The sequence below is a fragment of the Caenorhabditis briggsae genome (assembly GCF_000004555.2).
Source record: "Caenorhabditis briggsae complete genome, chrV, whole genome shotgun sequence".
Lineage (NCBI taxonomy): Eukaryota > Metazoa > Nematoda > Chromadorea > Rhabditida > Rhabditidae > Caenorhabditis > Caenorhabditis briggsae.
The window spans coordinates 15511106-15524559 of NC_013488.2; the positions used below are offsets into that span (position 1 = coordinate 15511106).

The 13454-nt window shown below is 34.1% G+C and overlaps 6 protein-coding genes and 3 non-coding genes across 9 annotated transcripts; 3 read left to right on the forward strand and 6 right to left on the reverse strand.

Annotated features, from left to right (window-relative positions):
• Positions 1-759: 759 nt before the first annotated feature.
• On the reverse strand, positions 760-831 carry CBG28268. Its single transcript has one exon. It is a non-coding gene (tRNA).
• A 381-nt stretch (positions 832-1212) lies between these two features.
• CBG28725 lies at positions 1213-1284 on the reverse strand. The gene has a single exon. It is a non-coding gene (tRNA).
• A 95-nt stretch (positions 1285-1379) lies between these two features.
• On the forward strand, positions 1380-1452 carry CBG28234. Its single transcript has one exon. It is a non-coding gene (tRNA).
• A 141-nt stretch (positions 1453-1593) lies between these two features.
• Positions 1594-2457, reverse strand: CBG04852 (the record flags this gene model as incomplete). Its single annotated transcript, XM_045238222.1, has 2 exons — positions 1594-1788; positions 2179-2457. 2 exons carry the CDS (start codon positions 2455-2457, stop codon positions 1594-1596), a joined length of 474 nt encoding a protein of 157 aa, XP_045092783.1.
• A 436-nt stretch (positions 2458-2893) lies between these two features.
• CBG04853 lies at positions 2894-4129 on the reverse strand (the record flags this gene model as incomplete). Its single annotated transcript, XM_045238223.1, has 5 exons — positions 2894-2988; positions 3030-3207; positions 3536-3653; positions 3698-3867; positions 3917-4129. 5 exons carry the CDS (start codon positions 4127-4129, stop codon positions 2894-2896), a joined length of 774 nt encoding a protein of 257 aa, XP_045092784.1.
• A 43-nt stretch (positions 4130-4172) lies between these two features.
• On the reverse strand, positions 4173-7277 carry CBG04854 (the record flags this gene model as incomplete). The annotated part of the gene is made up of 4 exons (XM_002637979.1): positions 4173-4377; positions 5360-5469; positions 5684-5789; positions 7159-7277. The coding sequence occupies 4 exons, from the start codon at positions 7275-7277 to the stop codon at positions 4173-4175; spliced, it is 540 nt and encodes a 179-aa protein (XP_002638025.1).
• A 1150-nt stretch (positions 7278-8427) lies between these two features.
• On the forward strand, positions 8428-9093 carry CBG04855 (the record flags this gene model as incomplete). Its single annotated transcript, XM_002637980.2, has 3 exons — positions 8428-8488; positions 8546-8834; positions 8880-9093. 3 exons carry the CDS (start codon positions 8428-8430, stop codon positions 9091-9093), a joined length of 564 nt encoding a protein of 187 aa, XP_002638026.2.
• Positions 9094-10111: 1018 nt separating this feature from the next.
• Positions 10112-10550, forward strand: CBG04856 (the record flags this gene model as incomplete). The annotated part of the gene is made up of 3 exons (XM_002637981.1): positions 10112-10209; positions 10254-10350; positions 10392-10550. 3 exons carry the CDS (start codon positions 10112-10114, stop codon positions 10548-10550), a joined length of 354 nt encoding a protein of 117 aa, XP_002638027.1.
• Positions 10551-10671: 121 nt separating this feature from the next.
• CBG04857 lies at positions 10672-11854 on the reverse strand (the record flags this gene model as incomplete). Its single annotated transcript, XM_045238224.1, has 3 exons — positions 10672-10885; positions 10931-11198; positions 11812-11854. The coding sequence occupies 3 exons, from the start codon at positions 11852-11854 to the stop codon at positions 10672-10674; spliced, it is 525 nt and encodes a 174-aa protein (XP_045092785.1).
• Positions 11855-13454: the final 1600 nt, after the last annotated feature.

The following is a 13454-nucleotide window of genomic DNA, read 5'->3' on the forward strand; positions in this document are numbered from 1 at the left end:
CGATCGATTGATTTATCTGGAAACACAAATTTAATGGAGTGATTTTTGAGGGAAAGTTTCCAAGACCAAGAAGCTCGATTAGGAATTCCAACAAGGAGCAAATCAGACAATGGCAGAAGGATAAGCAGAAAAGAAGCTCTTCGAAGAAACTCAGGACTTCCAGTATAGTTTTTCGGGTGATTTTGTCCTTGGTGTGAGTTTTCAAGTATCATTGTACCTTGGAAAATTTAAAAAATTTCTACCGTGAAACCTGTAACAGAAGGGTCCCCTCACAGTGTCAACTTCCAGCTCAATTATCTCTATTCCTAAGCAAGATATCAGAAAGTGGTCAACTAATAAAACACTTCTGATATTATAATAAACAATTTATCAGTTGAAAACTTTTTTATATCTTTGACAGAAACTGAGAAAATTTGGCTCAAAGTTAGGGGGCTCTTCTACTACAGGTTTTAAGGTAACATTTTTTCCAGAACCTTCGGTCTAACTATAACTGCTCTTCACGTTCTCATCGCTGCGGTCCACGGAAAAGGAGCCGAAAATCCGGATCCTATAATTTTCAGTTTCTATTTCGGCCTACTTACCCTTTTTGTATATTTCTGTATGCTTATCAAATACTTTTACAATTTCTGTATGTCTCGTGTTAAAAAATCAAAAAGTACAACTCCGGCGCCTATGCCGAATCCTTGAAAGTTTTCAATAAAACTATGTGTTATTTTTAAAGTATTCTTTTTGATTAAAACAATGATAAAAAACAAAAAATGCCCCCAGGCGGGATTGAACCGCCGACCTTCTGTTTACGAGACAGACGCTCTGCCACTGAGCTATACGGGCGACGGAGAGATGGGGGAAAGAGAACGTTAACAAATGAAACAGAAAAGAAGAAACGAAAAAACGAACGCGCACTGAAAATGGGGGAAAAAGACGAGAAGTTTGGAGATTGGAAACTTACACAACATGTAAACTCAAAAAAAAAAAATTTATTCAGATTTTGAAATTATTTTTGGTTTTCCATTTGCATGTTAAAATTGAAATTGCATTGAAAAAAGAAACTAGAGACACCTAAATAAATGCCGATAAGAAATGAATCTCTTCTAAAAATTTTATCCCAAGAAACAACGAAACTGGATCAAAACATGTGAAGAACCAAATTAAAACGCCCGAAGCCACATTTTTAAACCTATTACCGAAACAAAAAAATTAAAAAGAAAACAATGCCTGCTGCTGGAATCGAACCAGCGTCGCCACGGCCACAACGTGGAGTACTAACCACTATACTAAGCAGGCCGAAAGTGCAAGGGTCAATTTGCGTTTATGAAGGTCACCTAGTGCGTGTGTGTCGCCCTCGTTAGTGTCCCTTCTTGTATGTTGTTTCCAACAGCGGTCTCGTGGTGTAGTGGCTATCACATCTGTCTAACACACAGAAGGTCGGTGGTTCGAGCCCACCCGAGATCATTCTGCTTTTTTCCTTATTTGGATCGCATTTCAGTAGTACACTATACTTTTCTTTTTGTCAATTAGCTTTAAAAAACGCCGTTAATTTATATAGAAACTAGGAAACCCATGAAAATATTATTTATTGAGTCTTATTGAATCTTATGCAGTTCGTTGAGCACCGACTTTTCCACAAGCATAGTATCTCGTGTATGGATAGGCTGGTGCTTGACATGTATACTTGTCCAAATCTCCATTATTAAATGCTGCTTTCCAAGAGGCATAGTCATTTGGTCCCGCCACGAAGTTTGGTGAAATGATAAACTGTTGAATGCAAGCCGTGACTCCTCTGTACATCTACTTTTATAATTTTTTCCTACTAAAAACTCACGGCCAATTATTGTTATCCGGCTCGCCAACTCCCCACTTCAAACCTTCGAATCCTGTTGTATGTCCATCGGTCCATTGAAAAGTGCTATACGGTCCACAACTAGGAGATCGGCATCCCGGAAGATTTGTGGCTCCAAGCCAAAGCCCAGCTACCATAATCCCTTGGTTGGTGATTTTAGTCAGAGCCTCACGAGCTACTGTCATTCGCTCATTATCGTTTTGAAATTTGGTGAGAGTGGCTCCGAGACTTTGACATGCAGATTGAGCCTGATCTTGAGAAAAGTAGCCGTTGGTGACTCCAGAATAGCCGAGCTGAAAAAATGCATTTTAAACTTCAAAACCGGCTTTCAAACTCACATAAATACACCAAATCAATCCATTAGGTCTCTCGAATCTCATCCATCCCTCATCACATTGCTTTCTGGGTGGTGGTGGTGGTCTATGGGGTGGCCTATAGGGTGGCCTATGCCCATGATGGTGTCCATGTTCTTCAGAAGAACCAGATGATCCAGAAGACGAAGAAGAAGACGAGAATCCACCACCTCCACTATGATGTCTTTCTCCACCGTTACCATTACCTTCGAGGAAAATGGCCGCAATAAAAGGCACCAAGAAAACAAGACTAAGAAGCTTCATGCTTCGTAGTTTGGATCGGAAAATGACAACTTCTCTGATTTATATATCCGGAGAAACTATAAAAGTGTTTGTGTGGGGTTTGGGTGCAAGTTTTGTGAGATGTAATGTTCGGAACAAACTATATTCTTCTTCGGGGTATTCCATATTCTTACGAGTACCGTAAACGTTTTGAGCTCATGTATCTCGGTTCCTATAATAGATATTAAAAATCTGTCTGCTGTTAAATTATTGCTGATATTATGATAAATAATTTATCAGTTGAATAGTATTTTATATCTTTTAAAGTAACCACGGAAATTGAGCTTAAAGTGTACATATAGGGTTGGCTTCTATATTAGAGCATTAAAGGGTTGTGGAGCTCCGATAACCATTTTTAATGATGTTGTCATGTTTAAGGCTATAACCGGAACAAAAGCTATCAAGAAAATATTTAAATTCACGAAGACGGTGCTGTGCTGGCCGGGTTTATTGTAGAGCTAATTCTCGATACTTGTATTTCTTTTATTCCATTTCCGAACACTTTGTGGATTCCTGAACAAAACATTCAGTTTCAAATAATTTCCTAAACTCACTTTTAGCTGTATTCTTATACTCTGACACCACATACATTACAGTCATCGAATCAGTTGCTGGATAGAGGGTAAAACTACAAAGGAACACTCCAGTTGGAAGACTGATATCCAGATTCATAATTGGCAAAATCATGATGATAGTAATCGGAATAAAAAGAATGATAGTGGGAGTTGTGATCTGTAATCCCAAATATATTTCTCCTTTTTTCCTTCAAAAGGATCCGTACCTGTATAACCAAAGTCTTGAAAAATTGCTTATGATGCTTTCTCAATGTCTCCGAAAAATGCTTAATCTTATCCTCCATTTTTGTATGCATCGTCCATCCGCAATAAATCATAATGGCATATTGAAAGTTGACAATTGCGCTGATATTGATCACTCCCATAAGATTAAACCAGCGGATTGATCCATCAACAGGATCATAAGATACAATTGACATTGCAGGAAGTTCTGTGATATTTGCATTGTAGCGAAGAAGAACGTCTTCACGGAAGTATTCATCGGCAATTTCGTCTCTGGCAAGGAAGAAGTAAGTTCCAAGGGCATATTGGAACCCAAAGAATGTGCAGTAGCCAAACCAGATCAGAGACCGGATCCCTTGGAAGTAGTTTAATTTGTTAGTGCTGAAAAAGATGTTTTTAAAATTTTTGTTAAAATGAAAACTCACTCAAAAACAGCCCAATATCTGTATATAAAATGCACCGACAACAGCGACATTGTGGCTGAATGGAAAAATGTGTAACCTGCCAATGGTATATTCCTACTCCATGAACTTGTCAAACCAAAAGACTCTTGGAAACTGAAGAACAGAAATCCGGCTTTATAATTGTGCACATTCTGGAATTTTCTTTATTGGTTTTCAGGATCTTTCCTTCTTATTGCCTACCGGATAAACCAGAATCTCAACGGCTGAAAAAACCATGCCAAGAATTGTAAACGCACTGATCAGGTATTTATAGGATCCAAAGTTTTTCTGCGCGCCGAGATAATTGAGCAGAAGAAGAAGCGATCCGAAAAGTGTTGTGAGAATGAATCCAAGTTTTGGGACAAAATGTGTGACTTGAATCCAGAATAAAAAATTTCCAGAAGATTCAGACATAGTTGTAGGAAAATTAGAAAAAATTGGTTATTTGGTTTGGGAATTAAATACCACTTTGAATTTTTGTAGTTTTCATAGGTAACGCCTCCGTCATAACTCCAGTCATATTGTATCGGTTGTCTGGAGCAATATCCAAGAAATCAAAAAGAGTCAAATTTGTGATAATGGGAAAAATTGAGTTTTTAAGGAAAAAATACCAAGTGCTAACAATTTGAATTATAATTAAATGAGTTTTGGTGCAAGGGGATCTGAAAAAAAAAATAGTTGACAAAAATTTAAATAGAGGGCCCAAAAAAAAAGAAAATCCAAACCGAAGTGCTGTACCGTGTGAACCATATAACTTTCGAACTTAATACAAAACCTTTAAAACTGAATCTCCCGTAATTCTACTGAAAACTTCCTATTTGAATATTCCAGCTACTTATCTGCAAAATACTGTAATTCAGAAATCATTTCAAATTTCGATAATCAGCAAATCTGAAATATTATTGTCCCGTTCACTATAGATCCAAAGCTTTTGATCTACAAGCTTTTCACTTAGGCAAATACTCATCTGCTTTGGTATTATCTGCTATTTACTCGTCTGCTATATTGGCTCGTCTGCTATGGCTAGATCATCTGCTATATTGGCTCGTCTGCTATATTTGTCTTATCTGCTATTTTTACTCCAGTTTCAGAATCTCGTCTGCTATCAGGAAAATCATCTGCTATGGGTTTTCTAGTCTGCTATTATTTGGGAAAATCAGTGAAACCTGAGCTTTATTAACGCTGGCGCGCAAGTAACTTGAACATGGCAAGTCAGATTCTAGTAAGTGAAGAATTCGCTGAAATTTTTTCTCTGTTGCGAAATCAATGGTCTGCTAACTAGACTATAAACTACAACTATTTCACAATCATGGCTCTGAATTTTCGATTTTTCATCAAGGGAACAGCGGATAGATTAAGAAAACAGCTAAAAAAGAGATTTTACTTAAAAACAATAAAAGAAATAACACAAATATTTCTGGGGACGGGTTTAGATTAAAAAAAAAAGTTTACAAGTGAAAGAGGGATAAATATCCGGTGGTACAAAATAGAACGATCACAGAAATACATTACAATTAGCTGAATCAAAATACATCACAATTAGCTTACTCCAGAAATCGATATTTTCGATCCATATTCATCGATTTTCCATGAAAAATTCCGAAATTCTCCAATAAATCTCGATATCAACATTCAGGATCATACTTCAATAAAACTTGATAACGATATTCGAAGCGCTCTTCTTTTTGATTATCATAAAATTGTTTTGGGTATTTTCTCCAATTATATTTTTTCGAGATTTTAAGTTCAAATTTCTGAAAATTAATTTGTGTTAAATACCTGAAAACTAGATTTGAACACTGCGAAGTAGGCTCTCCTTTGAAAATTTCGAAAAAAAACTACTTTCATTCATTGCCGGTCGGATTTCCATCAATATAATCTCTTTTTTCCTTTTGATGAGCCGTAGGCTGCCTGAAAATTATGCTGATGTTGAAAATACGAAAGTCGAGAAAAATGAGAAAGAAAAACGTTTTCAGATATTTTCGAAACATGGAAAAAACCCAAAATTCTTCTAAGAATTTCTAAAAATTCGTCACAAATAATTCCGAAAATTCTTGACCATAATATATTCCAGCTGAAAATAGAGAATTTTCTCAAAAAAAAAAGAAAAAAAAAAGAAAAAAAGTTTGCGAAACGCAGGAAAATTCGTATTTGGCTGCCCATGCTTTAACGTTTGATCCTCAGCCAACGACGCTTTTCGTGGCGAGACACGCTACCTCGTGTAATCCTCTCGGAGGATTTTGGCAACAAAACAAATTTCTGGAAGTCGAAAAACGAAGAAATACTGCTAAAATTGATTAATTTTCTCAAGAAAAACTATAGAATGTTGTCTTGCGCTGTCTTAAAATTGCCTTATCGGTATTTTTACATTTTTTTCGTTTCCGATTTTTTTATTTAAAAATTTATTTCCCGTATAAGTAATAAATACGTTCTATTCTTCGCAAACAAATGGTCGCCGAACCTCTTCTAGTATGAGGTACATAGTGAACACTCAAAATCTGATTTCAAAAAAATTTTTCAGACAGAGAACAAGGAGGTTCACCCCACAGGACCATTCACCAGATACTGGAATTTCTACAATTTATAGCAGATGAGAAACCCCATAGCAGATGATCTTCCTAATAGCAGATAAGACAAATATAGCAGATGATCTATAGCAGATAACTCAGGTAAACGATTCTGAATTAGATCTGACTTGATTCGGAATTAGATCTGGGTTCGTTCGTAAATAGAAGTGGCATGATCTAGTACAGAATTTAGCTGATCTAATTCCAACAAACACCGAATGAACTACGAACGAATTAGATCTAATTCCGAACAGACCAGCGGGATTTCGGAGCATCGTAGCGAGCGCTTTTCAAATTTTGTTTTCTTTTCAACGCCATTCACTTTATTTATAACAAAATTTATTAAAAAAGAAAACAGAACAAGTATGAGAAAAAAAAACATTGATTAAAATGTAGATATAGGAAATCGGAACGAAAATGAGGGGTGTGATACAAATGAATGAATGGGATCAGCAAGAAAGAAAACGATGAGATCAGCGAGAATAATGGGACCTATGAGATAAGAAAGTGTGACAAAATTTATGAAAAAAAAAATCTCAATTCGAATTCTTCCGCTCGTCCATATTTTCGATTTTGAAAATTCTCTTGTCATAGTTTCCGGTTGTAGATAAGATGGATATTCTTTATGAAATGAATGTTGATTTAACTGAAAAAAGAAGTTTTTGGCTTTGTGATGTCGATAATAAACTTACTTGAGCCATTTCAATATAATTTCCGTACTCAAATCTTCGCAAATCCAAATAAATTCATCAGAGCAGTTGTTTTATACAACAAATCCCAAACTTTTGAATAGTTTCAATCGGGTCATGACACATTCGGTTTAGAGCCTGCAATTTCACACATGTTTCTTTGTCCACCAGACTTTCGAAAACTAACCTGCTAATGACAAGACACGGCTTCCAAAAGTAAGGCCTTCTCGACTTGTGTAAATTGAGCTCACTATCAGAGAAATGTATCATCTCTTTTTTTCTTGTTTTTTCGGTGATCCCTTGCATCGTTTTTACGTAGTCCTTTAAGCTGAAAAGGGCAAAAATTATCTTACCTGCAGAGTTTTCTATGAATTTAAAATCTTCAAAATATTCGTATTTTTGTCGGTTCATAGAATTACTGTCTTCTATAGAAGTCGTATATATAAATTAAACTTTGAATATTCAGCTGTCCCTAAAAAAATTCACCTAAAATTTTGCAAAAACGTGCACAACACATTAAAATATGTTCCAGAAAATATAGTTTAAAATAACCGAGCGAAAAAAGGCAGAAGTTGAGAGAAAAACCCATTTTCCTGACGAAAAAAATTTAGGACAACAAAAAAAAGAAAACAATTCATCCGCGGCAGCTGGGTCATTGATGGCGCATTTCTCGTGGCAACTTCGGTATTAGATCTAGTCCAGATCTAATTCCGAATGAACTCAGATCTAATTCCGAATCGTTTACCTGAGTAAGCCAATATAGCAGATGATCAAGCTATAGCAGACGAGCCAATATAGGAGACGAGTAAATAGCAGATAATACCAAAGCAGATGAGTATTTGCCTTTCACTTATGTATTTTCTATTTTTAGTATGTTTACATATTTCCTGGAATCTTTTTTTTTATGTATTTAAAATACTGTATTATATAAAATCTGGTTGTTGTTCATAATTTTATAACATTTTATTTTTTTTTATTGAAAAAAATATTTTTCATGGTGGATTCGGAGCCGGAAGTGAATCAGTCATCAAAACCAGAAGCTATTCATAAGATTATTGGAAAATTTCAAAACTCTAAATCTTCAATTTTGGAAATTCTGAGGTTTTATTTTATTTTGATTTTCATGTATTCCGATTTTCGTGTTCTTATTTTTTGAATTCCTGAATTCCTATCCCTAACTATCCGGCTTTTTCCGAATACTGAGGTTCTGAAACACAAAGATTCTCAAATTCTCGAACATTATGAATTATGAAAATTAAAATACCCTGTCATTCCCACCAAAAAGTTTTTGGACCCGACAACTGTTTGGCATAACAATCCAGTTGTTTTTCAACTTTTTCCTATTGTTATCGTTCTGTTACTCTCATAAGTATATTTTCAATGTTACATGTTTTTCAAATTTGAATGGATTGTATAAATAGTGGGGTGTGTTTTTCACATTTCGTCTCATTTTTGTATGTTTTTCATGATGGACTCCCAGCCGGAATTCACCCAACCGATAAGAACCAGAGCAATTTGTGAGTTCAAAAATTTTTAATATTTCAGTATTCTTTTAAGATTCCTAAACATTCCAGGCTTCCTTCTCATCTCTTCTCTGATTTATATCGCTCCCATCGTTTGCCTTATACTTGCTGGAATTCATTCCTACGACGACTACATTTCTGACTGGAAATTCTGGAATTTCGCGACTATTTCCTGCTTTATTATCTATTTTCTGGCTCATTGCATTCAGATATTTGGACAAGCAAAACACGATAAAAATCTAGAGGAAAAAAGTGAATTTCCGGATGAAGAACGATTTCAGAAAAACCAAAAACGATTGAACAATGTCAAATTGATTTTGAAGACTGTTTATTTCATTTTGTAAGAAATTGGAAATTGAAATTGAAAAAAATGGAAAAATTTCAGATCTTTGTACGGATTCTACATCAGTTACAATGTTCTGGACGTTCTGGAAACTGGGGACTATCGTTACGAATTTTATTGGGCATTCTTTTTGTATTGTACTTTCTCATTGCTTATTTTCATTCTTCCTGTTGTAGTTTTCTTGTTCGGCAGAATTCTGGATTTGAAGAGAAGTCTTCATGAGAAGACAGTGGAAAATTTGAAATGTTTGATTTGATAATTTTACTGAAATTTTGTGGGAATAAATTGGTTCTCGAAAAACTATAATTTTTCGAAATTTTCCAAAAATTTTCAAACCAAACTTCCCAAGAAATTCGTTTTTTTTTCAAAATTCTCTCGAAAATGAAGTATTAGAAAAGCTTCAAAAAATCAGGTATTAAACAATGCAGCAGTCCTAAAAACTCGAAAAATCTCTGAAATTCAAAACAAAAAAACAAAAAGTTCAGAAATCCAGATATTTGAAAATTTTCAGTTTTTAAAAGTTCAAGTTCATTCCATAAAACTCAGGTGATTCAGAAATTCAGAAATTCAGAAGTTCAGAAATTCAGAAATTCAGAAATTCAGAAATTCAGAAATTTAGAAATTCAGAAATTCAGAAATTCAGAAGTTCAGAAATTCAGAAATTCTGAAATTTAGAAATTCAGAAATTCAGAAATTCAGAAATTCAGTTTCATATCAATGAAACAGTTCCGTAATTCTAATCCTCTAGACATGTTTTTATATTTTTCAGACGGCTTAATTCTATTGTTTTTCAAATTTGAATGGATTTTATAAGTAGTGGTGTGTGTTATTCACATTTCGTCTCACTTGTGTACAGAAAAAATAACGAATCGTATGAAACAGTCCCGTTTAATTTTAATCCTCTAGACTTGTTTTCTATTTTTCAGACAGTTCATTCCCTTGTTTTTCAAGTTTAGAACCATATAAAAAAGGATATGGGATTTCCATTTCAATGGGGTTTTTCGAATTTCAGAGCTATCGAAATGGATTCCAAAAAAGGAAGTAATTCTAAGTGCAAGTTCTTTTTTCTTTAAATTTTAAAAAAACAAATTAACTTTCAGATTTTCTGGTTTTCTCTGTGATTCTCTGTCTTTGCCCCAGTGTATTTTTAATCTCAAACGGAATTCAACTATCCATTTTCGATGAACATCTTGCGGATTTTTCCATTTGGCATTTTGCAACTGCATTTTTCCTCATTTTCTATTTTTGGGCTCATCTGAAAAAGCTGCGAGAAAATGCGAAATTGGAGAAAACGAATTTTGAAAATCCGGTGTCAATCCAAGAAAAACTATACAAATGCAGAATTTATTTTAAAAACTGTGCTATTCTTTCTGTAAGTTTTATTTTTTTTTTTAGAAAAAAAATCTAATTTTTCAGAATTTTTTACGGATGTTTTGTCAGTTTTGGAATGCTCATCTACGCGGATGATTTCAATAATCCACGAGAGGAGTTTTTCATCAAATCCGCAATGTTTGTTGGTTCAGAAATATTTTTTCCTGTACTTAATAAATATAGTATTTGCCATTGCGTATTCGGACTGGAGAGGAAATCGCAAAGAAAGCAGAAGAATTAGCTGCCGATAAATTTCGCGATGGAGACTACAATATTCTTTTGAGGAATTGTCAACATTTTGTGTCTCTGTGTGCCACTGGAGTTGAATTTGCCATCATCTGAAACTGTCTTTTGGCTTCTTCTGGAATTTTTCGATTTTGAGAAATAAATGTTTTCATGTCCTCACTCTTTAAAGATTTTTTTTAAAGATTTGAAATTATAATACGCAACAAACAGAACATGATCAAATCAAAGTTTTGAAACTTTCCACTATCTTCTCATTAATAAATTTCTGTAGGATGTTTAGTTTTCCACACAAAAAGCTAGCAATCTGTAGACCAAATAAAACCAGAAAAATTATACAAAAAATCAATGATTGAAAATAAAAATCGTAGCGAGGATTGTAAACTCCCGCGTAGCTGAGTTGTCCAGAACAAAAATAGAATCCGTATAACGTTCTGAAAACACAAAATTTCGAATTCAAAACGAATTTTTCAACTTACAAAAAAAATAATACGACTTTTAGAATCATCTTGGCTTTTGTATACTTCTCTTCGTCGAAATTTGAAAGATTCAAGTTTTTTTGAAATTTGGCTTGCTCTTTTAATTCCTTAAAATAAATGTATATATAAATTGACAAACAGATGACTGTGAGCAAGTGAATTATGGTCAAATCGGCTAGATATCCTTCGAAAAGAGACATCAGAAAACCAATGGCACAGATATAGACGACTGGGGCCACACAAATTATGAAACAACCAATAAGGAAATCTGAAATAATTGATGTAAAATTCAAAATGGTTTTAGTTGGCATAAAATTTTGAAATTTCGAAAATGGTTTCTAGAGTCTAGTACATATATTGATTTGTTGAAACATTCTGAATTTCAAACTGAAAGACTTTGATACTCTTCTTAACTTCTCAAAATTCTCAAACACGTTTCTAAATTCTGAATTTCGTAATATCTTTTTTTTTTAATTTTGGAATCATTTATTTTCTGAACTTCTGATTTTTTTAGATTTCAAATTTTTTAATTTTTGCATTTTAAAATGCCGATTTGCTGATTTGCTGAACTTTTCAATTTTCGAACTACGAATTTTGGAATTTTAAAATGCTCAGATAGTTGAATTTCCAGATGTTTTACTTTTCTTTTGATATTTCGAATTTTGGATTTTCGAAATTCTCAATTTCTGAATTCCAAAATTTTTGCATTTCTGAACTTTTAAATAATTGTTTAATTTTTCGACATTCGAATTGTTTGACTTTTGATTTCTTTTAAAGTTTTAAGTTTTCGAACTTCGGAATTTACAAATTTCTCATTTTCAGGACTTCAGATTTTTAGATTTTCGAATTTTTAGACGATAAATTTAAAAAAAAAAACTTACAGCGAGCCATATTTTTATTATTTTCTGTTGCTGGTGCATTCATTTTGACAAGTTTTTCCTGGAAAAACTGAGAATATTTTCATATTTTATACACAAATTTATTATTTTAAACCTAGAAACATGACAATTCCTGACAAATATTGTTTGGTTGGAAAAACAAAAAAATGCCTATGGGATTAATGTTTTTTCCTATTTTAACATAGTTGAACCAGTTTGAGGACAAACATTTTTTTATTCGATCGAAGATCTGAAATTTGTTGAATATTTCGAAATTTGAATATGTTGTATGAGTCATGAAATTGAAAGTTCAAACTTTGCAAAGATTTTGGAAAGCAAACTTTCAATTTTTAAATTGTTATTTTAATGGGAATACAGTACCTAGCAGTACTGTATTCTTCGAAATGATCCCACACCTGTGTAATAATCCCCAACAAAGTACCCAAACCAACCAAATCGTTTTTCTCATTCTCAATTCATTTTTTCGCTGAATAATGAGTTACAAATCTGATGGTAAAAATGGTAAAAATGGCGCGATTTGTAAGATATCTCTTAAATTTTTATTCCAATCAACTTGTAACTTTCCAGGCATCCTCATTCTTATCAACCTTCTTTATCAATCATCACCAGTATTCCTTATCACTACTGGAATCATGGATCATAACCTATCATTCTGGGCTTTTTTCACAGCTTTCGTGATGGTTTTTTATTTTTTAATGCAATGTACTGGTTTGAATGTTATGAAGATGCGAAATGGGAGAAAAAGTACGCAGGATCAGCGTCGGATATTCTAGAACATGACTATAGAAAACGAAGATGGAGATTGGAGATTTTGATGAAGATCGTAAGAATCGGGTTCCTAATTTTGTGAGTAATTATTAGGTTGATGCAAAAGTTTCTTCCGATTTTGAATGGTCCACTTTGAGAATTCATATCTTGTCAGTGGGATGGTTTTTCTTGGAGGATGTTTTTGGTCGGATAGAGTATCACATGGACTAGTTATATACACTTTGCCTCTCTAATACTTCTTGTCGTTCGCGAGCATGCCGCTTTCTTTCGACCTACACCGTCTACATTTTCGAAACGTCATTTTATTTTTATTCGTTCCTGGTTTGAAAAACTCTGATATTCATCAGAAAATGAAAGAAAGAGATGAAGGAATATCTCTTGTTGTTCCTACCATCAAACACTGGTCCGATCAATTTAGCCAAACATTTTGAAGTCAAATACGGAACTCGGTCCCGAAGTTGGACTTGGACCTATTAAACACAACTGTTGAAGCCGATCCATTACAAACCACCCGTTAAACGTCAAAGGCATTGTCCGTTAGTCAACCAAGTATTGTGACTGGATTAAAGTCTCATGGCAACTTCAAGAACTGGGTCGATTCGTACACAATGTTTTGAAGAAATATGTTATGGATCGTCGTTTAGACATGTGCATGTTTCTCCTATCGTTTCTTCGCACGTTCAATTGGGTGGATGATCTAATTACCGTAGATAATAAGTCGGTAAGTTACTCTAACAATATGTGGAAGGGTCAGTTGATTGCCAAGTAACAGCTAGCCCTGGACATCCCGGAACCTAATTTTACTCAAAAGTTGGGGATGCTGTCTTTGGTGGGCTGTCAAAGGAGTGGATACTGGG